Raw genomic sequence first — 27,999 nt, forward strand, 5'->3', positions numbered from 1 at the left:
CGGTTTTACAATTATTACAAAAACTGTTTTTAAATCAACAATTTTACACTCGTATATATTATTATAAGCTGAAAAATATTCGCATTCATAGCGATTAGTTAAATTTATAAATGGCGTCCTTATTTTCCTAAAAATTAAATTGCGATTTTGTCTGGTAAAAAAAACATGTTGGCACACAAAAATTACAAATTTGAATTTAAAATAGGATACTCCAAAAGCATGTACAACTTATCTTTGGAGATACAAATGTAAAAAATACTTATTTATAGTAGGTACTCATAGTTGATTTGATTGCAATATATAATTTCAAAAAAGGAAGGTATTTGTCGTCTTTTCTAATCCAACCCTAAGAGATATCCAAACTAAATCCAAATAAATAACATTTGACATATAATCGATGCAAAAGCTTGAATAATTAATGATATTCATTATTATGGATTTCCGAAAAAATCTAAACGAAACGTTATCGAAACTTTTGGAAGTAAAATTAAAGTGGGCATAAGACATTCAGTGTGGTAGTGTTCTATTATAACTAAATATAGATTAGTCAAGAACTGTTAGTAGGGCTCGATATATCTGAGGCATTAGCAAATCGCGTGGCATACGTAAATCTTTGGTTTGTTTATCTTTATTACTTCTTCGATTGGAATAGACTATAGGTAATAAAATTACTAAAAGTATGACTGCTACAAATAAACTAACAAAACTAGGTTGATACGTGGAAAAAACAAATATTTATAATCTTTATATATTAATAGCGTAAGCCGATGTTTGTTCGATTATGGCAATGTGGGTACACATAAAAATCGGTTATGGTCCCATTTTGAAGAGTTCCAGCTGTAGATGAGCATAAAAATAAAGAGGGTTCTTGCAATTTACTAAATTGTTATGATTTAACAAAGAATTAATTATAGAGAGCGGAAAAAGTTACTGGCCGGTTAGACTTAAAAAAAAGCATATTAAAAACGCGTGAAACTACTACGACATACGTTGTTCTTTGTTTTGTTTTTTAACAAAAAATATTTAATAACTGACTGCGTTAGGCTGCGGACTCGATTCAGAGGCCAAAGCACATTTTGATTGAATTCAGAGGCCTTCTGAAGCGTGGCCAATTCCCAGTAAAGTTGGCATTTGCCATATCGATTAACAAGAACCAAATGCAAACTTTCGACAAAGTCGGCCTTTGAGAGCAACAAGCTCCGTCTTCTCACACGGTCAACTATACGTTGCAATGTCTCGAATCCGTTCTGAAAACTCATTCGAGATACAAATTGACAACAACTCGCAGTATGCTATTATTGATGGAGAAGGACCAATCAATAGAATTGGATATTAAACAAATTTTCATTTTTCAAATAAAAATGTTTCAGTTGTGTAGAGTAGTAATCGATAAACTACAATTCTAACTCAGCTAATGTATACAAATTGCCATTAAAAAATCATTTAAAAAGGTTTCAACATCAACGCCAAATGTAGAATGTAAAATTAAAAATAATTATTGTCTTTGATCGTCTCTGCGCGTTAACGCGTCGTTTATCTGATTAAATTAAAACTTTGTAAAGTCGTTAGTACATGCGTGAAAGTTGCGTATAGCATGAAGGTTTAACTTAACGTGCCTCGGGTAACGCAAACAACCTGCGCCTGATCCGAACTTTGATTTTGTTGTATTCCCAACTTATCTTAACACTATATATATATAATGAAGTGCATCTGTGTTTGCACCTACACTCTTACAACATAAAATTTCTTTCATATTAGCCTCCGTTTCCTTCGAGTCTTTAAAAAAGACTACCGTGGTCGATATAGGTCAGGACATCATCATAATAATGCTATGTAAAAACATTCACAATCAAATTTTAGTTAGAGCTAAGTTATAATTTATATGAATATATATTCAATTGAATTGTTGACTTATGTTTTAACTATTAATAAAGAGAAAAAATATATTTATGAGTTATACATTTTAAGATATTTCTTGTTTTCTTATGTTTTAATATTAAAGCTAAGTTTCTAGAATAAAAATAGCTAGCTACCGTTTATTACCGATAGCAGAATCGATGAGCGTTAACGATGAGAGGCTATTCAGTATTTATTTTTAAATCCATACCGTCCAGACTCCTTTCCATAATTAGAATATGCACGTTCTCTTTTATTTTTATAAGTATAAAAATATCAATAAGATTATATTATAATCTGCTGACTTGCTAGTCGTACGTGTAAAATAAATATAGTATCCAGAGTTTTTTTTAAGCAACTATATATTAAGCTTACATCAATTAAAATATATAAAGATATTAAGAGGTGCTGAAAAACTGTAAATTAAAGATTATATGTGTAATTATGGTGAAGCGGGTCAGCGAAGCTTGTAACGGAGACTTGGTATGCTTACCGAGACATCCATTTTCGGTAAGCACCGCTGTCAACCTGAAGGTCAGTGCGCCGCCTTTTCTCGTTCCTCAGCGACTCGGGTCGGATCGACTGATGCAATTCGAGAAAGTGAATACCTCATACACAGCTCTCAAGGATACACCTCGATGATGACTTCTGTTTTTATAACAGAGACCCTCAAATCCAACCGATACGATCCGGTACGATCCGATCCTCAGTAGACAAACCAAAACCAAAAGCTATAGCATGACCAATAAGAGTGCGCTACTTTAAGGGTCCGCATCCAACACCCTAGGTTTCTTGGTGACGTTCCTTTGGCAATATTTTATTTTTACATCTTTCCATAACTTCGGAAATATCTGTGCCATATGCCATATAAGGCTTGCGGCAATTCGAGTACATATGTGAGTTCATAAAACTACAATGGAGAGGAGTGTTTATTCTAAATTTAGACCCTATGAGACGATAAACCTTAAGAAAATTGATACTTAGGAGACAAATGAAAGTAGGAAAAAATTTGTTAAAAGAAAAATATCTTATAAAATACTAGCAACTATGCTAACGAAAAACTTAGATTAAATAACTTTTGATTAAAGCGTCAATTGAAGCACCTTGAGGGTAAGACCGACTCGTATGCCGTGAAGGCAAAAGCTACGGGCGCTATGGCGCTCTGTTGTGCTGCCACGATACAAAAGTAACGTTGCGAAAAAAAGCATTTAAGGTAAGCTTCTTTATTTGTATTTTTTTTTTATTAGTTTATAGTACCTACTTACATTATGCTTTAGATATTTAAAAACTTTTGTAATATATCATAAAAAAATATTACACATCAGTTGAATTAATCCGTACGAATACACCAATAACGAATGAAGTACGAAGCATATAATGTAACCCTGCATTAAAGAGATACAGACAGACGTCTGTTTCTCTTTAACTGAAAATAATTTAATGAAATTCGATATGAGCAATCTTGAATTCCAAGGAAGGATATAGGCTAATTTTTATGCCTAATATTTAAAGACTAACCTCTAAAATGCGCGCGAAACCGCGGGTGACATCTAGATAAAATAAATGGTAAACATCAAAGAGTTCGTTTATTTAATTCATTTATTTCTTAACAAAAATTTATTTCTTTCTTACATTCGATACAATCTATTTAGTATCTGGAAGACGAGATGTTGTACTGAATAACTGAACATACCTGTGACACTTTTTTCGCGAGCGGAAGCTACTATGAAGCATAAGGTAAGGTACATGCGTAAATCCATTTCTAAGTTTTTTGGTTATCAATTAATCGGGCAATTAATTAAAATTAATTAAAAAAATAAAACTCAACAAAACATTTCTTTTTCTTGCAATTTTATCCATGCACAAAATAAACAATGGAGCCTTGGGACATGTGTATAGTTGTGGTATCGATTTTTATATTATTATGTTATTATTCAGCATGGAAAATGCGCTGTAGTATCTTTTATTTTTAGCTATCTTTTTTTAGCTGTTTTATTAATATATTTATTAATGTAATTTAATAATTTGAAGTACAACAGGATACAACACTGGGTATGAACTATTGTACGTTTAGTACGTTTTACGAATCACGTTTGGTAGTTTTATAAGTAAACATTTGAATTTGTTGAAATGAATTTGATGTTGCCATCAAATTCATCGATATTATCTACAGAAGCTGTCATAACATATCTGCAAACATTCTATATTTAAATATATAAATAATTATGTATGTATACTGAAAGGTTAAAAATGTTTATGAACTAGTTCCGGTCCGAATTCGTTAAGGTAAAATAAGAATTTAATTGCTTTTTTTTAATTCTGGAACCGAACGCATCGCTACCTACCCGGTTCAATCTAAGCCATAAATAAGGACCCACTCAAACATAACACTACTATCTCACTTTCACATATACAACATCACATTTTTTAATTTAAAAAAAAGTCAGCTATATAGGTTTTTTAATAAAAATATTAATAGTTAATATCCTCCGTCAAAAAAATAATCGAAACGTGGGTTACGTTTCGATTATCCGAACTAGTCTCAATTGGTTTAGATAATCGAAGTTCTAGTAAAGTAAAAGTAACAGCCCGTAGTAAAGTAAAAGTAAAAGTCCGACTGCCGGGCTAAGGCTTTTCTCCCTTTGAGAAAAAGGTTTGGAGCTTAATCCACCACGCTGCTCCATTGTGGGTTAGAGCTCCAATGCGGGATTATTCACATATAGACTATAGTCCTATATTATTTAATGATAGTGTGCTCACAATTTTAATTGCAGTTATCTCTAGTAAAATAGTTTCGAAAATGAGAAGTTATTGTGACAGGATTGATAACCTGTCTTGTTATATATTAAAAAAAAATATTATATAATATTAAATATTGAGTCAAAGCAGGATTTAGTTATGCTGGTTAAATAATATATCTTTTGTACTTCAAAATTCTCACCATACTTTGCAAGTTTAAATGTTTAAAGAAAAGTCGTTTTAAAAAGCACCCATTTATTCTGCTTGTCTACATTTATTGCTTAACATTGTAATTATAAAATTGGTCCCATCATATTAAACTACAAACGTAACGCACATAAAGTTTCATTTCTCTAAGCCCAATCCAATAAATAATCTTATACGTTTAAAAAATACATATATTTTTTTTAATGCTCAACAACACAAAAAACATTTACTCATAAAACAATTAAAACATCAATGATGACGTTATCAAAATACAGTTTATTTATAAAAGTATAAAATCTTATAAATACATACAATGGAATAACCGTCAAGGAATGCATTATTTGATACAGCTAATCGTGGTAGCTATACATAAAATTATAAAAATAATAAATTTATTTAAAGAGAAAACAGCGTTAATAGATTTTAAAATGTTTTAAATCATTGTGAAATACATTGATTTATTATATCACATGTCTTTTGAGATAAATACAGATCTGGAAGAAGAATTACTTATTATAAGTAGATGCAGAGACATTTCCGCCGTGGCCGGTCCAATTGGTATGCATGAAGTCTCCTGGCTTCGTCAACAGCTCATAAGTGTGGGCGCCGAAGTAGTCACGTTGTGCCTGTAAAATAATATGTCATAATATTTGTGTATGTCCTGGCTATGAATATGTTTTTGTTTTAAGTAAACTTACAAATACATACATACATACATACATAAAAACCTACTTATGTAAATTTTTAACAATTCTGTCATTTATGTATAATTCGTATTATGTATCAAATTGAATTAATTCACATCATCTTATTTATACTATTCTATACTTATACATCATCTTACTCATCTTATTTATATATTAAGTGTAATAATATTAAAGATTTTTTTAAGTCTATCAAGTTACACTGTACTAGGGCAAAACCTTGCTTGTCTCATATCTAAAATACAATATGACGACAAATTTTCTTTCAAGGTTTTTCGCAGGTTTTAAATGTTTCATTCTGAACCAATGTTAAATTTGTGACAATAAACAACAATCAAATATTTTTAATAAAGATTTTGAATTTCAATAGTTTTAGTGTTTTGAACTATCTTTTAGTTTAGGTAAATGGTAATAAGCAAAAAGTAAAGCTAAAGTTTATCAAAATATTACAATACCTGTAACAGATTAGCTGGCAACATATTAGCACGGTATCCGTCATAGAAAGCGAGTGCGGCGCTGAAAGCAGGAACTGGCACTCCGAGCAAAGCCGCTTGAGCCACGACCTGACGCAGTGACGGCTGACAGGTGCTAATGCGCTCGCAAAAGTATGGGTCAAGGAGCAGATTCGACAGTTGAGGGTTCTTCGTGTACGCGTCCTATATACAAAAAAAATATATATATTAAATCTGTTTCTTAACCATACAAAATGTACCATAGCCTAAATTTTATTCATGAGTCCTTGTATCATTTTTAAAGAAAGATTGATTTCTTAATGTTAACACTGCTTGAACCTCCGGCTTTACCCGAAAGAAATTTATAAAACATAATCTTTAGCACACAACCCGTCGCCTCCATTCTACCACCTAGAGGGCTGATTTAAAAAGTCTATGTAGCCTATATAGTATATCTCCTCCGAGTCTCAAACTATCTACATACCTAACATCTGAACCGTATCGACAGAATTACTTTCGCTTTTATGATATTAGTATAGAATAGATATTGGATATACCTATAATATGCAAAACTTCCTAAATTCTTGTATCATATTATGTGAATTGCGTATAGTATATTATTTAACAGACTGAAGGGTCAATTACGACTAATACGACATTACAATTTTTTTATACATCCGGGTAGGCATATATGACTCCACTCCACCTGATGGTAAGTGGTACTGGTGGTGGTCTAAACTCCAAGTCGGCCAGTACAGTCTGCCTCTTAACGCCTTGTTTGAAGGAACCCAGGTTATACGAGGAGAGGAACGCGTGTAACAATTCATTACAAAGGCTATAAAAATATATATACTACTACTATAAATGCCAAATGGCAACAAACATATGTTAATAAAAACTAAAATGATAATTGATAAAAATCAAACTGACCTTAATATTTCCGAGGAATACACTTCGTATGATACAACCTCCACGCCACATGAGAGCTATACTTCCATAGTTCAAATTCCATTTGTTATCCTGTAAAATTACAATTAAAAACTATTATTAATAAGGTCTTCCTCGGCGACCTCGGATACAGGGTCATCCACAATGGAGACGGCTTTCTCCAATGGGACAAGCTTCTAAATCAACGAGACTATTGAATAAAAATTCACGATCTATTACATTACATACTCTATAATTAGTTAATATTTTTTAAATGGAGTATAAATATTCATACTAATAAATTTTTACTGGTGTAAAAGTATATATATCATTAATTTAGACAGTGCACATCCAATCATCTCAGTTGTTCCCACAAATTTAATTTAACTAAATAAATAATTAAAACAAATAATGTACAGCTTAACTTTGGAACAAATTAGTATCTCATTTCAAGGAATATTTTAAACGATTTTAAAATAAGTTACTACTAAACAAAGTATCAAGTGATCATGCGTCGCGATATCTAACGAGTACTGCTCGTGGGTACTAACACGTCAATGCGCGTGACCTGAACGACCTGCATTTGCACTCGAAACAACCGATAGTTGATAATTCTATTTCGAAAATTCCCTTCATAAATAAACAGCGGACGATCAAACTCCTTTTAACATAATAACACATTTTTACAAATTGAAAAAGTAATTCAATCAATTTACCTACATCTACAAAAAGATAAAATAATTATTTATTTATGTTATTTTCAATTACATTTATAAGTTTATTAGCTCCTCGAAAAAATAACATTTTAGTTTTTATCTGTAAGTATATGCAATAAATTGTTGAATTTAATTTAATGAAGCTAGATTCAACAAGATTAAATTTGAATGAGACCTCCTAAGATATCGCTTATCGAGTACAACAACAACAATTAAAATCGCGCGCTAAAAGTTTAAGGTTAGAGAGGGACTGGAATCAATATCTACGCTTTCGCCCTTCGGCCTTCCATTATTGTGTTCCTAGTGTTGTGTTTTATCATCAGAATTTAATCAATGTCGCTGTGGAAGGTATTGATTTCTTTTCATTTTTGAGTTTTTTTTAATATTTGTTATAGTTTGTTATATGTATTGTTATAGCTTCTAATTTATTTTAATCCTAATATTAATGGGTATTACATAAAGAAGAATTTAAATTCCAACGATTTCTAAATCAAGCTGTATATTTAGTTTTTTTACATTTATCAACACTATTCTGGTGCATGTTGTGATCTCCAGTAATTGAAATAACATTATCTACTAAAATACAAATTTATAGAGTTTTGTATGTCCTTCTATCGGACTTCCTTATTCTTAAATAAATAAATAAAAATAAAAGTTAACCTTAGCAGCCTCTCTGAGAAGCATGAAGCCTTGCGCGTAAGATATAATCTTGCTGGCGAACAGAGCCATACGCAGGTGCTCGAGGAACTGTTTCTTGTCACCACTGAACTTGAGAGTGGAACCCGGCAAACTTTTACTTGCGGTAACTCGTTCCTCTAAAGAATATTATGTATATGGTAACTCAAGTAATTTCTAGAAGAGGTGATTATGATGGTAAGGTAGTAAGGTAATAACAAATTAAAACGATGGTTATAGAAACCCATTTTCTGCCATTTTAAATTAAAATGAATTTTTAAACATCACTAATTGGAAATATAAATTATTATTATTGTACACTACGGTTATAATTAAAGATAATAGCATGTTGTAACTTGTTTTAATATACCTTTCAAAGCAGAGAGGCAACGAGCAAATACAGCTTCTCCTATTAGTGTTACCGGCACTCCATATTCCAAGGCACTAATTCCTGTCCATTTTCCTGTGCCCTTCTGTCCTGCAGCATCACGAATCTTTGGCAGCAGATGTTTTCCTACAGATAATACATTCATATTTAAAGATATTTGTATTAATTAAATTTTGCTTCATTATTTCTATAAAGATTTTAATAATAACAAATATAGTTTAAAAATTATACATTCTTAGATGATTTTCACATAAGAACAGTATTACACTATTAAAACTGTTTATCATATGAGTCGATAAAAAAAGCATGAACAAAATATTTATATAATATTTATTTATATACAGTATATCAAATAAACTGACCATCAGCATCCTTGAATTTCAAAATATCACGAGTAATTTCAATAAGGAATGAATCCAGTTCTCCTTTATTCCACTCATCAAATACTTTAGCCATCTCGTCCTGATCCATACCTGCAATGATAAATTGCAACTATTACATATATTTCAAATTTGAAGTTACAGGAAGCTTATTCAAAATAATACAGGTTATTATGAGGGCACATTTTACTACTACGGTTAATCAAAATGATCGAAATATACCCTAAATGATCATGGCACATATCTGAAGAAATTTAACAGTTTAATGAAAAATAAACATACAGGATGCTAGCTAATGTAAAAGTAGAGGGATGGACTCTTGAACCATGGGCCTTTCTCGCCTCCACTTTTAAGAAAAGCTTAATGCTAAAATGATAACTAGTTATTAATTGCAAATAGACATATTCATCTTATTATAAAAATACAAATAATTCTGTTATGCCTTAATATGTACCATTCTCCTTACCAAGAACATCCTTCATAAGATGATATGCTTCACAAATGAGCTGCATGTCTCCATATTCTATACCATTATGTACCATCTTAACAAAGTGGCCGGCACCATCTTCGCCCACCCAATCACAGCATGGCTCACCATTCACTTTTGCACTTATTGCCTGACATAAAAATGTATTTATCATTGAACATTTTAATTTTATTTATAAATTAGTCAATATAGACAGGTGAAGATGCACATTTTCTAATCAAGACAATCACCCAGAGCTTATTTATATTATTATTCATCTCAAGCTTGGTAAAAAAATATGTGAAATTACATGGATGAAATTCTACCGCATATGTTTCTACCAAGCCATATTGCCCTGTAACTTAAAAACACAGTATTTTTAAAATTACAAGGCAGCATATAAAAGTAACAATTTTATTCATTACCTAATGTTTATGATGTAATATAATATGCATGTTTAGCAATTCATTTTAACATGTGTTACTTCCTTATTTATATAATGAGTAAAGGAAAATCCCATGTTTGTCATTTTTAGCATTATTAATTAAGGTAAATAACACTATATTTTTCATACTTCTTCTGATAGATATTCAATGAACTTAAAATTCATATTAAATCATGTTCAATGATCTGAGGTACATTGAAACGTTTAATGATTTCATTTTAAATTTCAGTTGACTGTATATCAAAGACAATGAATTATTTATTATGCATTAATTTCCATATTTAACTAAATGTATATTCTTATTAATTAATACTCTTTCATGTTAATGTAAAAGTTAAGTAATATCATAGGCAACATAAAAAAAAAAAAACAAAATAAAAACATGACAAATACCTGGAATATTGGTTTAACATGTGGCCAGGCTGCCGGGTGACCTCCAGGCATAAGAGAGGGTCCATAGCGTGCTCCATCCTCACCACCACTTACCTGAAACAACCAATTAATAAATAGTAACATTATATTTTGTTAATTTAATACAATTTCATGTCTTACTCTAATGACCAGTAATTTTCCATTACAAGTACTTAATGATGTTCATCATTGAGTACTTGAAATGATAAATTCTTCTATACTTATTCATCTATACAAACTATTCTAATCAATTAAGTACAATAAACACAATATTTTGTGAATCTATTTGTTTAAATGCTACTAATTTTGTAGTTTTAAAATTGATATAATATTATAGAATAATCTCAAAATGTCTCCAAAATAGAATGACAATCTTTACTAATCAATGGGAAATTTAATAGAAAATTCACAGAAAATCTAGAAATTAAAAACTATACTCACCCCCATCCCAATATAATGTATACCAGTCGAAGCTAACTCTTTACACCAGCGTTGGGTATCTGTGTACTGTGAGTTGCCACCATCAATAATAATGTCACCTTTTTCCAGTAAGGGCAATAACTTCTTTACGAACTCATCCACAGCAAATCCAGCTTAAAGAGTAAATTATTTATATGAATATAATTATGTTTCAATAGAACTCAGCAATACTTAAATTGTTCCAATTATGTTGAAACATTATCTTGTGTTTCTCTTTACTTGTGCTGAAGAACTTAGTAGAGTTAACATATTTTATTATATGGTTCCACATTAGGTTAAAGTATGCTAGTTTTTATTTTATAAACCTTGACCAAAAACTTATCGGTTAAGGCTAAAATATTACAAGTTATACTTTCCTTATTATTAATAATAACATAAGGATAGACAAATACCTTTAACTAACAACATAACTTTTCTTGGCTTTTTTAGTTTCGCAACCATATCTTCCAAAGATTTTGCACCAATGATTTTTGTACCCTTTGCTTCATTTGCAAGGAATTGGTCGACCTGTACATATTGAACAATTAGCATGTAATAATTTATATTAAAAGAACTTGACATGCCCATAACTTAATTCAAATTACCTTTTCTACTGTTCTGTTAAAGGCACAAACTATAAATCCTTTGGAGTCCATATTCAAAATCAAATTTTGACCCATCACGGCTAACCCAATAAGGGCGATATCTGCTTTAGGTCTAAAAAAGAGAAAAATACCCTTAAAGATCATCAAATTTATTATATCCATGCAATATTGCTAAAAGGGGTCATGTTACATTTTAGTAAAATATGGACCACTATTTGTTATTTGAAAAATTAAAAAATTTTTATGGTGCTATAGTATAAGCTAGAAATAACTTATACCAACAATGTTATGTAAAAAGATATTGCTTATGTAGAACATAGAATGTTTATTTTTTCTAAGCTGATTACCAAAAGTAAAAGTTGTCTCTTTTAGCAACAGACTTTTTACTATTGTTAAACATGTTACAAATTATGTTTTGGTTATGGCTCGGAAATATTGGTTGGACTCAATTGAAATTAAATGTATATGACTAGCTTTTGATAAATATGATTTATATGAGCATAGTTTTAAGCAATCTGGGTCAAGTACATAGAAAACATTAAGAAATATCTGTAGAAATCTACCAAGTAACTGAAAGTCACCACAGTGCGAGTTTTAATTTTGAATATCAATCGTTTTCAATAACTTTGTTATAGTTAAATTTATTTTTAATTAGATCTGACATAGAGTACAATAAATTTGCAAGGTATATTTGAATATGATGTTATATTTATATTAAAGTTTAGAGATGCAAAATTATTAAATAAACCTAGATTCATTGCATTATTCAAACTGCTGCTAAAGTGTTGGTTTAAATTTATAACTGCACTCATAATTGTTGGAAGTGTTTAGTCACCTTCAAATAACCTTGTTATCAATTTGCCTTTCAAAGTGAGCACTTTACAAAAATGTTTACTAAATAACTATCTTATACATTTATTTTAAATTAATAAAATGTGCAATTTTTTATTAATGAAGTAGTTATAATGACATACATTTGTTTGAAAAAATAGCATTGCAACGGAAACACATTTTCAATTATAGTGACCAATTTCGTCATAAAAAAATACTACGAAATCAGAAGTGATTCTTATAGCAATGAAATTAACTTGTATTTAATTAATATATTTGGAAATTATATTTTTTAATCACATTTACCCTACATGTGAACATTGTTTTACCATGAATTGTAATATTATAAATAGTAATTATTATTGTTTAAATGTGCCCCAATTTAGCAAATATCTAACATAATCATTTAAAATAAATATAATACCAAACTTACTGTGCCATTTTCTTATAATAGTTATAATCCTCTTGTAATGCAAAAGTCAAACTTGGCTTAATCGAAATCGACTACAACTCGTAGCTCATTTCAAATGTCAATTGTCAAGTTAAAGTTTTACTTAAGTAGGTATGCCTGCTAACCATAAATAATACACATAGTTACATACGGGCATCACTAATGTCATCCATTGCTGCCAACTTAAAAACCTGGTCAGAGCTATAAACTATACAAAAAGCGCCCGATTGTATGAAATTTGCTCGAATTAAATTTCAACAAATACATAAACCAATTTTTCTCTTTAAATTTAAATGATCCCAAACAATTATATTACTCTGGAAAATAATTTTCAATGAGGAAACAAACAAAAAAATACGATCAAATTGTTCATTTTTTTTAATATGTACTTCCTTCTTTTTATGAAGTCGGTTAAAATATTTAGAGTTACTAAGCTATAAATAACCTTCTTGCCTTTCTCTTCAATATGTATTATTGTAAAAACTTGTAGAGATAATTGATACACGTGGAGTCAAATATTTATAAAAAAGACTAATATTGTCTTTTTAAAATCATTTGTTGAATAACATCAAAAGAATTGATCTTAATTCGCTCGGTTTGGCGCCATCTATTAGAATACTCGGGCCTAACATCGTTACCTCTAAGGGCTTGCCGTTTTGGTTGTGTGTGTGGCGTGTGCGACTGTGTGTGTGATTCTCAAGGGTACTTGTAGTCCTCTTAAGTAAAAGTCTGCTGGGTCGTTATTATATCACAATTTACTCAAAAATTACTAAAATAAGATATATTGGGACTCTAATACAGTTACAAAAATTATCTAAATTTAAATAAGTAAAAGGTAGGTACATATTAAGTTTATTGATGAAATATATAGTTCTTATTTTCTTATATTACTTTTTATTAAATTAAAATTATGCAAAAACAGTTTTCTGCATTATTTATTTATATGAGGTAATTCTAAATTGCTTAATTTATATTTATATATATTTTGTCTGACTAAAGAGTCCTTCCACTAAGTACTTTCCTCTCCATCTCTTATATGCTCTATATTCGTTCAAAACATTTAAAAAAAAATGAACTATGTATTCTTGCTTAACTTATTATTTTATAAGTATTTATCTAAAATATTTATAGTTAATTTGTCTCAAGTAGAAGCATAATCAAATACAAACGAAAATCGCGCGAAACTTAAAATCTAAATCAACAAATGATAGGAAAAATCACATTAATTACTTACTAATTAATAAAAAGTTAAAACTATGAATAATAATTAAATTTTATTATGTTAATAAACTTAAATGAATAATTAACAGAAATCGAAAGAGTTTGTAACACTTTCACGTCTAAATTACTCAAATAATCCTTATAATTTTGCGTATGGCTGGAATATAAAAATGTTCATGCTATCTATCTAACACCTTATAGAAATTATTTCTATGAATGCTTTATAAAGTCATTATATATTTTTTGCATTAACTGCCATTTTAAGTGATTATATTTTCCTTTCAAGAACCTCACTATATATATTTTTAAATGACCCTTTAATATTATTTTACAGATAACAAATGGAGGAACTGGAATTGTTAATTAATAACTTTGAAGTCACTAAATTTGATATTGAAACAGATCACTGGGTACATGTAGTTCACATAATTAATCCTCATAATTTTTATGTTCGTCCCACCAAATATAAGGCATTTATTCAAAAGTTAGAATTAATTAAACCAACAATAAAACCAAGCTCTGTAAGTGAACATGATTTTGTAATTTATAATATGGACCAGAAAGGTCAAGAAGCAAAATATGCTAGAGGAAAAATATTCAATGGAAGTAATGAAAATTGTAACAAATTTAACATATTTGCACTTGACTATGGATACTTTCACAGCTCAGTCCCAAAAGAGCATTTATGGCAATGTAATCAAAATTTGTCCAAAATTCCACCTTTAGCATTATTCTGTCAACTTGCAAATTGTGCTGCATTAGGTGGTAATGATTGGTCCGAAGAATCTATAGATGCATTCAAATATTATGTTAAAAATGAAAGGGCCAGAATGATCATAATAGACAAGACATTTGATAAGCTTGTTGTAGAGTTGATAAATTCTAATCCCAGTGACGTTGCTACTTTGATGGCTTTGACTGGATATTCCACTTTGGGCTATGTTCATAATGTTATTAGTAGGATGCCTACAATAGTGCCAGAAAAAATATATTTGAAATTTAAAAATATTAATATCAATGAAATGTTACATGTAAGAGTACAAAGTGGTAAATCACTTAATGCGTTTTATGTGGCTGAAGTAAATGATTACCAAAATTATATAAAAGAATATGATACAATAACATATTACACAAAAAAAGAACCTAAACTTATAAAAGAAAAATTCAAATTGAATACACCTATGTGTATTAAAAATGATTTAGGTAAATATGAAAGGGCATTAATTAAAGATATTATTGTTCCTGAAACAAAAGCTATAGTTAAACTTGTAGACTGGGGAAAAGAAGAACAAGGACATATATCAAATATGAAACCAATACCTGAACAATACTTAAAATTACCTGTTTTAGCTATTTATTGCTCAGCTGAAGAAAAACAAGTATGGGACAATTCCCTGCATCGCTTTTTGTGTCCTGGGTTTGAATTTCTTATTCAAATTAAACAGCTGGGCAAAGAGTTTGAAACTCCAAATATAGTTAAAATAATACCATTACATGGCACTTCATTCCAAAGTACCAAATAGACAATCTCATCTCATAAAAGATACTTCAGTATTAGAATAGAGAAAATACTTATTAATTATTATTTTAGAATATTTATGTTTAATTTAAATGATTTGATATATAATACATTTAATAAATATCTAATAATATTATAAAATATATTAATTAATTTTATCAATGTTTATGTAGACTATGGTCATAAAAAATATTAAAAATTCTGTTATCTCACTGTATAGAATAAAATATACTAAGATATGTCATCTGTGCACTCACGAGGGACGCGCCTTATGTATACTGTAAATAACATATTTTACAAACTCTGAACCGTATTAGTTTCCTACTTTTTTATTTGTGTATCTAGATAGACTGTTTAGGCTGGGGACGCGTCGAATAAAGTAGTGGCAAACTCTTAGTACACTAGTAAAATAGTATTAATTTTGGGAGTGACAAGAATAGCTTTCACATACACTTAGGTAATAAAGTTGGCTCACTCATTTTAGTTATTTTATAGTGTGTCTATCTAGACATGTAAATAATTTAAGGAGACACAATATTAAATACCAATACTCTTTAGAAACTGACACTTGTGCATTGTCTTTAGTTCAAGTAATTATTAGCCATTTTGTCTGATTTTAATATTTTTAATTAAATTATTATTACACAATATGTTATTATTATTGAATATTATTAATACCAATACAAAAATCATATTAAATATTAATCCAATTGGTAGATTCGAATCTGAAGGAAGTCAGAAAAGAGTTTAAACATATTTAATTCAGAAAACCATTAACATATTATAAAAGTAGAAAATAGTATGTTTTATAAATTCCAACATCTGCCAATAACTCAGTATAGTTGCATATTTTGTAAATGTTAATGAAAACTACTTAATTCGAAAATTCAATAAATAGTTTTAGGTATCTATGAAATATAATAATTAATATTTTAGTTCTAATAATTATACAATTACTATGAAGCTGAGGTCCATTCAAAACAATTTATTGAAATAGGATTTAATATTATGAATTGAAAAAAATATTAATAAACATTTTATTATTCTAACAAGATAAATAAAAAATCATAATAAAAGATAAATTAAAATCATCAGTGTATTATCTATGCATTCTTCCCTGGCTGTTATATTTTAGTCTAGAGCAAACAAAGATGATATAAAAATATCACAACGAATCATGGTTAGCTACCAAATCTTTTTTAGTAATCAAATATCATCATAATAAATCTCGAAATTAATATCTGAAATGTTAATTCATATTTGGTAGCTTCAATTTTATTTATAGCACACGACATTTAAGAACAACAAGATAGATTTTAGAAACACATAACTTATTCATTAGTAATGTTTCATTTATCCGGCACATAGCAAAATATATTATACAATTATATTAAAAGTGCAAGGACATTAATAAAATAATTTACAACAAGGGTTTTTATATAATAAATACATGCGTAAAACAGTACTTTACAGGAAAGAATATTAATGAAACTACAACATTTAATTATATGACTGCATCAATGCAACAACAACAAAACATCTGTCTAGTCAAGTGTCAAGCTATACGGTGTCGATGGTTTGAGTGTTTTGTTGTGACGTCTCATTTTTATTTGTATTCGCACGTGACATTGGCGAAATAATCTGTGCCCTCTTGGCACAAATAAAAGCCAAAACAAAAAATATTTATATTTGTAGGTGATATTAAACAATATGAAATGGATACTTTGACAGATATCTTAATTAAATAATTATATATTTAGTTATCATCATTAAAATGTTACTTTTTAGAGATACACCTGATTTCTAGTCTAATTTTCTCAATTTAATTTATACAAATGTCTGAAATAAATCTACAATCATTCGGAATACGAGATAAATAAATTTACAATTCCTTATATTTACTTTCACACAGTATAGCACTACTGTATACTAAAACGAGTATATAAATGTTTTCTCTTTAATGCGTAGTTAAACTATGCATTAAACATAAAGTGAGAATACTTTGATGTTTATAATATGTATTATGATAATTGTTCGGCGAATATACTAAATTATTTTTATGGATAAACGCACTTATTACTGTTTGAAATTAAAAATATATATATATTAAAATGCAAATGCATTTCCTAGCAACACCGTGTTTCAAGTATTGATCGAATCCTATAAATTATTAGTTATTCAAAACGGCAGGGTGCTTACTGCTTACAAACAAATAAACATATTGATAAATTACTATTGTGGTAACTGAAACATAGGTGTGCATTTGAACAATAGAACGAGTAATATTAAGAAAAAACTAAATTAACCATTTCCCTTTATTGATTTACTTATTGTAATGGGGTTTATAGACAGTATTAGCTTCAATAAAACAAAATAATTATTTGAGCGTAGCGTAATAATTGGCAAGGAAATTAATTAAGAAGTAAATTATATATTTGCATTGGCGAATAAATGGGTAACTGCTTCAAACATAATATTTGTGTACTTATGTGTTTTATGTTGTGCGTCTATTAACCAGGCACATTGATGTCTTTGTTTAAATAGTATGCTCTTAGATTTTTTTTACGTAATCTGAGAGTATACTAAAATAATGTACGCAAAACAAACATCTAAAGCTTTATTTCTATATGCGGCGAATTATTTTTGAGCTGATATTGTTTTATTAGATATATATTCTTTCCTGTAGAGTACTGTTTTACGCATGTATTTATTATATAAAAACCCTTGTTGTAAATTATTTTATTAATGTCCTTGCACTTTTAATATAATTATATATTTTGCTATGTGCCGGATAAATGAAACATTACTAATGAATAAGCTATATGTTTCTAAAATCTATCTTGGTGTTCTTAAATGTCGTGTGCTATAAATAAAATTGAAGCTACCAAATATGAATTAACATTTCAGATATTAATTTCGAGATTGATCATGTTGATATTTGATTACTAAAAAAGATTTGGTAGCTAACCATGATTCGTTGTGATATTTTGATACATTAAGATATTTTTATATTATCTTTGTTTGCTCTAGACTAAAATGGAAGAAATCGAAATCATAGTATCGCCGGACCTACCAACCAATTCTTTTGATATGGATTTAATCCATTTGGTAGAATTGACTCACATTTTAAATCCATTCAACTTTTACGTTCGGCCTATAAAATATAAATCAATTATCCAAGACTGGGAATCCATGGAAACTAAAATCAAGCCAGCAAGATTCAACATACAAGATTTGGTAATATTTAATTTGGGTTATTCACGTGGTGGTCGTAAGTACATAAGAGGACGAATAACTCGTATATCAAAAGTTGATAAATTCCTAACGTATGATGTGTTTGCGATTGATTATGGTTTTAAAGAAAAATCAATCCCATACGAATACGTATGGGAATGCTCACAAGAATTGGCAAATATACCACCACTAGCTTATAATTGTCGGCTCGCTAACTGTTACCCAATGGAGGCCCAAGGTTTTACGTCTGAAACAAACGATGCTATTAAAGATTTCATTGGAAACGAACCTGCGAAAATTAAATTTTTAGGCAAGAAACCAAATAAGATTCTGGTTGACTTAGTAAATTCTAGAAAAGAAAACATTGCGATACTGCTAGCTATCGACGGCTATTCAACAATAGGTCTTTCTTCTGATGAAATGGCTAGAAATCCTGTTATACGTGGCAAAAGAATTTATTTTCATTTCAAAGAGCTTAGGATTGGAGAAACACTACACGTGAGGGTTCAATCAGGTAATTCTCTCAACGGATTCTATGTTGCCAGAGTTAGCGACTACAATAAATATCTTCAAGAAATTGATATCGTATCATTTTATGCCAGAAGAGAATCTTCGCTTTTGCCCCTGCATTTAGTTGCAGGACGTTTAGTATGCGTAAAAATTAACAGAGAAAATAAATACGAAAGAGCTTTTATCAAAAAAGTTACAAAGGCTAATGAAAGTGCTATCGTACAACTCGTAGATTGGGGCAGAGATGAGGAATTTCATATAGAAAAAATGAAATATATGCACCCACATTGTTTGAGGACACCAGTCCTTTCGATTTATTGCAAATGTGAAGAGAATCAAGCGTGGGATAACGGATTGGACTCTTTTTTGACTCCGGGATATGAATTTAATATAACAATTAAAAGTCTAGGGCATAATTTCAAATATCCTAACAAAGTAGATATTTCCGCTCTGGCTGTACCAGTCGATAATGATGATGCCAGAGCTGTACCAGATAATATTTTTGACGAGTAATAATATTTGATATTATCATCTTTAGTTTTAGTATAGTAATTTTATCATATAATAATTAAGCTAGTACGAAATATTATATAACATACATACAGTACTTATTTATATTTTTTAGTTTAAGTAACCTTCATGTATATATTTATATTTATAGTGTAAGTTTCATAATGTTTCTTTATTAACCGATGATATTTGTATATATTTTTCATTCAATTATAGTAACATATAAACTATCATAATTATAAAAAATCGATCATTTTAAAATTAGTAATGTATTTCGTCCTTCCATTAACGCAATTTTAATTCTAATTGTAATCTATGTATTCTAATTGATGATTTAGAGGTTTTCCTGAATGTGAAAAAGTTGATATTTCCGCTCTGGCTGTACCAGTTAATAATTATGATGCCAGAGCTGTACCAGATAGCATTTTTGACGAGTAATATTATTTGATATTATCTTCTTTGGTTTTAGTAGAGTTTTATCATATAATAATTAAGCTAGTACGCAATATTATATAACATACCTACAGTACTTATTTATATTTTTTAGTGTAAGTTTCATAATGTTTCTTTGTTAACCGATGATATTTGTATATAATTTTCATTCAATTATTATAACATATAAACTAGCATAATTTAAAAAAAAGAACGATAATTTTAAAATAAGTAATGTATTTCATCATTCCATTAACGCAATTGTTTAAATTCCCAATTTTAATTCTAATTGTACTGTATGTATTCTAATTGATGATTTAGAGGTTTTCCTTGTAGCTTGTAAGGCTCATTTTAGAATGAGATTTTATTATGAAAAACTAAGAATATTATAGTAACATTTTATCTGCATAACATAGTCAAATTAAGGTCAATTTGTAAATTAATTTTACAGAAGAGAATAGAATGATGAAAAACAACCATAAACCAAACTGGTGATTGTGGTGTGGCGTGTGTAATAATTTGGCGGCTTTGCTTAATCGTTCAATTGACACTATGGCCGATCTCCCGAGATTTGGGATCTGTCAATTTCTAGCGTAGTACGGTAGCGGATTTATGTAAATATTTGCTAAATTTCGAAGGATATTTAATGAATACGTTATATTTTTATTTATTTAAAAAATGCATTGTGTAATGCAAACTGCATAAAATCAAACCAAATCCTTATATTAAGTTTTACAGGTAATCGTATTTTTATGCTAATAACTATTTAACCATAATAATTTTCTTTCATTTTACGTTTGAACTATGTAAAATATTCTTATTTTATTCTTATCGCACCGTTGATTTATAATAAAATAAATAACTTTTTTTAAGCGGGTTATAGGTTCGTTCCACTTGATATTTTCGGTACATAAGGATATTTAAATATGTATTATACTCGTTCCAATGTCACAGATATAATTTTATTACAATTTTGAGAACAACCTTACATTAAAATATTGTGATTGTGTTAAGTGTACAACTCATCCAGGGTTGTATATTTAGTTCCCTAAAAAATCTAGTGGTATTTTTAAATTTATGCCCCAATAAAAGATTGAAAATATTTATATATTTAGGTAAGGTGTAAAATAGTTCCAGAAAGTAGTTGCATGAAAATATTATTATTTTTTACTAGCGACCCACTCCAGCTTTGCACGGGTGCAATTTATTAATAACGTAAATGACACGATTCAAAAATAATTTAGTTCTGGAGAGTACTACCCTACTACTTACAAACAATTAAATATTACCTTCTTATATTATAAGCGTAGATAATTCTACTTTGATAATGGTAAAAGTTTATTTATTTTCCATTATCAAATTTTGATTGTATACCTTATACAATTGAAATTAGTTGTTTTGAAATCAGATTTGATCAGATTTGAAATCAGATGACTATGATCTGGATAATTAAAGATGAGAATGTTGTGTATATATTGATATAAATAGGAATTGTAGAATAAGTATCTACAAAATATTTAACTTGAAAGAAAAACATACAAACAAAATTTCTTACTTTTTCGCCAAGAAAATTAGCGGTTGTAGGCCAAACAATAAACCAGTTTTATTATAGTCATATAAATGGTTTAGAAACTAGGAAACTGCTTAGACCCTAGGGACAAAAATATGACAAGAAACATTTTAATCTATAAAAAGAAAATTAAATAAATGTTTTATCTCATTACTTTTTTTATTAAGTTCCTATCCTATGTATTAATTTGTATTGTGTATAATTATACTAACCGTTAGATGTGCAGCCCCTAAAGAAATAGAAAAGAAAGCATAAGTGGCATCACTCAAGATATTGTTTGCTTTGCATTTTAAAGTGTTTATAAAGTTTTTGCTAATGATGATAAGTGACCTGAAGTTGTAAGTTATTATGGTCATTTTTTAACAACCAAATGAAACCTTTTTCAAAAGTATTTAAGAGAATTTCAAGCTAAAGGTATAATTGAAAGCCTAGCTTAATAGTACAAACCTAAAAGGTCAGAAATCAATATCCATAGAGAGATATATATTCAACAAGTTTTAAAAGCTGCCATTCAACATTAAGTTAGTATATTGCCAAACTGTAAATGTCTTATAATCACTTCTTGCATACTGAGCCTACAAAGAAGAAATAAATTTAGATTTGAATTTAGAGAACATGGAGTAAGAATGAATAGTCTTATAAGGATAAATTGTCCATAAAAACATACCTCTAAAAGTAAGTAAAATCTATTAGAAATTATTTTTATTTATATCTTATAAATTACTTACAATCAATCACACCGACACATTTACAAAATAATAAAAAAAAAAAAATAAGTCATAGTCTTAACTATGTATCATTAAAATTAATAAATGTATATTATTCTAAATACCAGCTCTGAGTATTAATTTTGATTATTCAATTGGTGGTAGGGCATTGTCTGGGTAGGTACCACTCATTTATTACTTATTCTACAGGCAAATGTGATACTTGGTTTTAAAGGTTGCACAAAAGATAACATCTTAGCTCCCAGGATTGGTGGGTCATTAGCGATGCTGGAATGTTTAAAATTTCTTACATTGTCAATGTCGTGGTGATCACTTACTATCAAGCGGCCCATTTGCGTCAGATCTGCTAGGGGGGCATTCATTTATTACGTAGGACAATTTTTACTAGTTTTTGAACCCCTTAATTAGAAAAAAATAAGAACAGGCCGACCCCGTTCCCTCTCATCATCGTCATCATCAGTTTAGCCGTAGGAAGTCCATTGCTAGACATAGGCTTTCCCCAAAGATCGCCACATGGACCGGTCTTGTGCAGCCCGCAACCAGCGGCTTCAGCCGACCAGGTCGGCGGACCACCTTGTGGGGCGCAAGACGCAGCATGGTTGCGCTGCGTCTTCCGGTCCGTGGTCGCCACTCGAGAACCGTCTGCTCCATCAGCCGTCGATTCTTTGAGCAATGTGCCCCGCCCACTGCCACTTAAGTGTGGCAATTCTTCGGGCTATGTCGGTGACCTTAGTTCTTCTGCGGATCTCCTCATTTCTGATTCAATCTCGCAGAGAAAGTCCGAGCATAGCCCTCTCCATTGCTCTTTGGGTGACCTTGAGCCTTCTTATGAGGCCCATTGTGAAGGACCACGTTTCAGAGCCATCAGTCAACACTGGCAACACACACTGGTCAAAGACTTTTGTCTTGAGACACTGCGGTATATGGGATGAGAAGATTTTTCGTAGCTTCCCGAACGCTGCCCAGCCGAGTTGGATTCGATGGTTGACCTCTTTTTCGAAGTTAGACTTACCTAATTGGATCGTTTGTCCCAGGTATATGTAGTCATCGACAACTTCGTAGTGTAGATTCTCCGATTTTTATGGGAGTGGCACAACATGGATGTTCCACATATTCTTCGCCTTCTCCATGTTCAATTTAAGACCCGCTCGTTCGGAGGCTTTGCCGAGATCATTGAGCATTGTGGTTCGGTCTTCCATGGTTTCAGCCATGACTATTATGTCGTCAGCAAACCGAAGGTGAGTGGTGTACTCACCGTTAATGTTGATGTCAGATCCTTTCCAGTCCAGAAGCTTGAAAATATCTTCTAAAGCAGCGGTGAACAGTATCGGAGAAATAACGTCTCCCTGTCTTACTCCTCGCTGCAGCTAGATAGGTTTCGAGTTCTGGTCCTGTAGTCGGACTGACATAGATGCGTTTTCGTACAAACATTTCAGCACTTCGATGTATCGATAGTCAATTTGGCACCTCTGGTGAGACTAGCACAGCCCAAGTCTCGATTGAATCAAAGGCTTTATCATAGTCCACAAACGCTAAGCATAATGGAAAGTTATACTCTTCGATCTTCTGTATAACCTGCCGCATCGTATGTATGTGGTCTATGGTACTGAAGCCTTTACGGAAATTGGCCTTCGTTCGTTCGTTCGGGAAGCTGGAAGTCGTCAAATTTGCGTGCGAGATCATTCGTAATGACTCTCGAAAACAACTTATAAACGTGGCTCAGAAGTGAGATAAGTCTGTAATTCTTCAGTAGGGTGTTATCGCCCTTTTTAAAGAAGAGCACCACCCAATTTCTATTCCAGGCTTGCGAAGTTTTGCCCTCGAGTAATACGGACTTAAAAAGTTTTTTAAAGGGCTTTTAAAATCCGCTTTCCATTTGCCTTCAGCAGCTCAGCCGTAATTCCATAATCACCCGTCGGCTTGTTATTCTTAAGCTGTTTGAGAACCATACTAATCTCGCTTAGATTGAAGTCCGGGATATCTTCGATATAGTGTCGGGTTAATCTGGCTCTGGGGTCTTTCGACAGATCTGTGACAGGTTTTTGTGTCGACGTGAATAAATGTCCCTAGAACTTCTCAACCTCTCTCAAAAGCTCAGGCCTGGACGATACAACTCTGATGGCAGAGTCGTCGGTATTCAGTTTCGTCAGCTGGCTTTGCCCGATAGATAGATCTCTTGCGAAAATCTTAGAGCCCTTGTTCTGCTATATAGCAGAACAAGGGCTCTCTATATCTTTAATACGGCTAGTATTAAATTGCCGTAGGTCGCGAGTCAGAAACTTTGAGATCTGCTTATTTAGCTGCCGGTACTTGGACGCATCATCTGACGACTGCAGAATGATATTGCGTCTGTCCATCAGCTTTAGAGTAACGTCCGAGAGCTTTTTGGTTCTGTTTGTACGACGGGTCTTGAAACACTTAGACCCGACCGTATGGACAGTTTCCACGAATATGTCATGTATTCATCCACGTCAACGTAGTTTTCCAGGCATTCGAAGCGATTGTGGAGATCCAGCTGAAAGCTGATAGCTTATAGGGTTTTAGATGTGGGTGGGACGGAGCGTTGACTTCATCAGTCCTCTTCTTCTTCTTCTTCTCAACCTCTCGAGATTGATATTCAGTTTCAATGTGCCTCTTACTATCCGGCGATCACTTCCAGTTTTGATCGCATTGATCACAGATACATTATAAAATATCTGCTTCCTCGCAGACATGATGGAAGTCAATCTCATTTTTATTTAGGACTCATCCAGGTCCATTTTCTGTGCTCATGCTTCTTGAAGAAGGAGTTTATCAAATAGAGTCACATTTTCTGTCTCGCACAACCACTCTGTGGAACCAGCTTTCGCCAGCGGTTTTGCCGAATCAACATTAGGAACACTCAAGAAAAAAAAGAGCTTAAGGAGAAAAATCAAAGCTGAGGGCTTAATAAAAATCTGATTGGCTTGGTACTCAAAATTAGAAGTACATCGATAGCTTCTATGACGTCATGACCTGACTTTTATCAGCGTATATTGTATGATTTTTTTTTAAATAGTAAACTCATTTGTAATTTAGAATAAAGAAAAACCTTTTTATGGGATTTTGTGTGCATATATTTTAACCTTTATAAAATTGATTACAATTCGACATAATTTAAAGTTATGCAATAAAATATAATTAATAAATTTAATGCTTATTGCCAAATTGCGCTTATTTAAATTGAATTATTAATTGTAGATACATTGATTATAAGCTGTAGCATGATTTTTATCTTCTAATATTATGAATATTACTGCTATTAACACTCTTTAAATTTTTTGTACCTTTTAGCAAACTTCTCTAACCTAGCAACACTTCGTTTCATTTATTGATCGCGCGGCGCGCCTTTCGCGCTATATAATCTAAAGAAGTTAAAGTTATTACCTCGGTCCTCGGTAATTGTTAAAATATAACAATATTCTGAAATAATTCTTATCACTTTTATTGTTTTGTCAATAACAATAATAAAATGAAATTATACTTACTATACTTACGTCTAGCATAATAATTTTCAAATAAATCAATTATATAACAATTTATTCTATTGCATTGGCGAATATATTGGTAATTTTTTTAAGATAGAAATTAATAAGTGTATTTGGTTTTGTGGTGTTTATTAACCGGGTACATTGATGTTTTTATTTGTTTATTGGTGTAATAAGATATATTTATTTGTCTGAATTAAAAATATAATATCTATACCTTTACTTCTGCGGCGAATTATTTTTATTTGAATATTTCAAATTTCGCTTTGTTATGTGTGGCAGTTTTACGCATGTATTAATTGTATAAAACGTTATAATTTACATTACTTTTATTTATGTCCTTGTACTTTTAATAATGTATCAGATTATTTTCTTCTTGGATATTTTTAATTTATATACAAATATTATGTTGTTATGGCAAGGCTAAATTATTATCTAAGATTAAGTTATATTTTTCTATTAGCTGGCTTATTGGTGTTATTAAATGTTGTGTACCACGAATTACAAGCTATCAAATAGTTTTACTGTCTTCTAGATATACTTGTTATGTTGACATTTGATTTCCGAAAAAAAAATGTTTGGTAGCTTACCTAGATATTTTTAAACATTTTGATAAATTAATATGGAATATGATGTACATTCGATATTATCTTTAATGCATTGTTTATTTACTCTAGACTAAAATGGAAGAAATCGAAAGACTAGTAGCGAAAATATCAATCAGTTCTTTTGAGGTGGAGTCCATGCATTTAGTAGAAGTAACTCATGTTATCAATCCATTAAACTTTTACGTTCGTCCGATGAAGTATAGACCCATAATCCAAGTGATGGAGTACGTGGAACCTAAAACCAACACGAAAAGTTTCAATGTTCAAGATATGGTCATATTTAATGTGGCTTATTCATGTGGAGGTCGTAAGTACGTAAGGGGACGAGTAACTCGTATATCACAAATTGAGAGTTTCCTCGCGTGTGATATATTCGCAATCGATTACGGTTTTACGGAAAAATTAATCCCCATTGAATATATGTGGGAATGCCCACTACAATTGGCAAGTATACCACCACTGGCTTGTGATTGTCAGCTAGCTAATTGTTACCCGCTGGATCTCGAAGGATTTTCGTCCGATACAATTGATGCGTTTAAATATTACGCTGGAAACGAACCTGTGCAAATAAAAGTTTTAGGCAAAAAACCTAACAGGATTCTGGTTGAGTTAGTAAATTCTGCTATAGAGAGCATTTCGACGCTGCTTGCTATGCACGGATATATAACATTAGGTCACTTTTGTGATGCCGTGGCCTGGAATCCTATTGTAGGTGGAAAGAGTATTTACTTTAATTTCAAAGAGCTCTCGGTTGGAGAAACGCTACATGTGAGGGTTCAGTCAGGGGATTCACTGAATGGGTTTAATGTTGTCGAAGTAAGCGACTACAATAAGCACCTTGAAGAAATTGGTGCCATAACATTTTACGCAAAGAAGGATTTTTATCTTTCGCCTTTACACTTCGTTCCAGGGAGATTAGTCTGTATCAAAAACGATAATGAGAATATATACGAAAGAGCTTTCATTAAGAAGGTGACAAGACCTTATAAAAAGGCTATTGTGCAGCTCGTAGATTGGGGAAGAGATGAAGAGCATCATATTGGAAAAATGAAATACATGCCCGCACAATGCTTGAAGTCACCGGTTGTGTCGTTATATTGCAAATCTGATGAGAGTCAAGCCTGGGATAATGGTCTAGACCGTTTTTTGACGCCTGGCTTTGAATTTAATATTACAATTAAAAGTCTAGGATACCAGTTCGAATATCCTAACACGGTTGATATATCTCCTCTGGTAATACCAGTTAATGATGATGATGAGGCCAGAGCTTTACCAGCTTAATCTGAGCTAATATTGTTTTTTTTTTGCATTAAATATATAATTTATTCTTAACGTAGAATATGATATAAATGATGATTAAATAGTGTAGCCAGTATACAATATTATTAAACAATGTAATACAATACATA

At 30.8% G+C, this 27,999-nt stretch overlaps 3 protein-coding genes and 1 pseudogene across 3 annotated transcripts; 2 read left to right on the forward strand and 2 right to left on the reverse strand.

Moving 5' to 3' along the window:
- Positions 1-5,112: 5,112 nt before the first annotated feature.
- On the reverse strand, positions 5,113-12,878 carry LOC125076187 (6-phosphogluconate dehydrogenase, decarboxylating). The gene is made up of 12 exons (XM_047688200.1): positions 12,735-12,878; positions 11,471-11,582; positions 11,279-11,393; positions 10,848-10,999; positions 10,389-10,481; positions 9,551-9,701; positions 9,067-9,177; positions 8,687-8,830; positions 8,302-8,456; positions 6,929-7,018; positions 6,002-6,202; positions 5,113-5,468 (listed from the first exon to the last, which is right to left on the reverse strand). The coding sequence occupies exons 1-12, from the start codon at positions 12,740-12,742 to the stop codon at positions 5,349-5,351; spliced, it is 1,452 nt and encodes a 483-aa protein (XP_047544156.1). The 5' UTR covers positions 12,743-12,878; the 3' UTR covers positions 5,113-5,348.
- A 569-nt stretch (positions 12,879-13,447) lies between these two features.
- On the forward strand, positions 13,448-15,613 carry LOC125076007. Its single transcript, XM_047687927.1, has 2 exons — positions 13,448-13,587; positions 14,308-15,613. The coding sequence occupies exon 2, from the start codon at positions 14,315-14,317 to the stop codon at positions 15,494-15,496; it is 1,182 nt and encodes a 393-aa protein (XP_047543883.1). The 5' UTR covers positions 13,448-13,587; positions 14,308-14,314; the 3' UTR covers positions 15,497-15,613.
- A 5,056-nt stretch (positions 15,614-20,669) lies between these two features.
- LOC125075930 lies at positions 20,670-27,996 on the forward strand. Its single transcript, XM_047687792.1, has 2 exons — positions 20,670-20,916; positions 26,660-27,996. Exon 2 carries the CDS (start codon positions 26,666-26,668, stop codon positions 27,869-27,871), a length of 1,206 nt encoding a protein of 401 aa, XP_047543748.1. The 5' UTR covers positions 20,670-20,916; positions 26,660-26,665; the 3' UTR covers positions 27,872-27,996.
- Positions 22,938-25,276, reverse strand: LOC125075738 (annotated as a pseudogene).
- Positions 27,997-27,999: the final 3 nt, after the last annotated feature.

The sequence above is a fragment of the Vanessa atalanta genome, chromosome Z (genome assembly GCF_905147765.1).
Source record: "Vanessa atalanta chromosome Z, ilVanAtal1.2, whole genome shotgun sequence".
In the NCBI taxonomy this organism is placed as follows: domain Eukaryota; kingdom Metazoa; phylum Arthropoda; class Insecta; order Lepidoptera; family Nymphalidae; genus Vanessa; species Vanessa atalanta.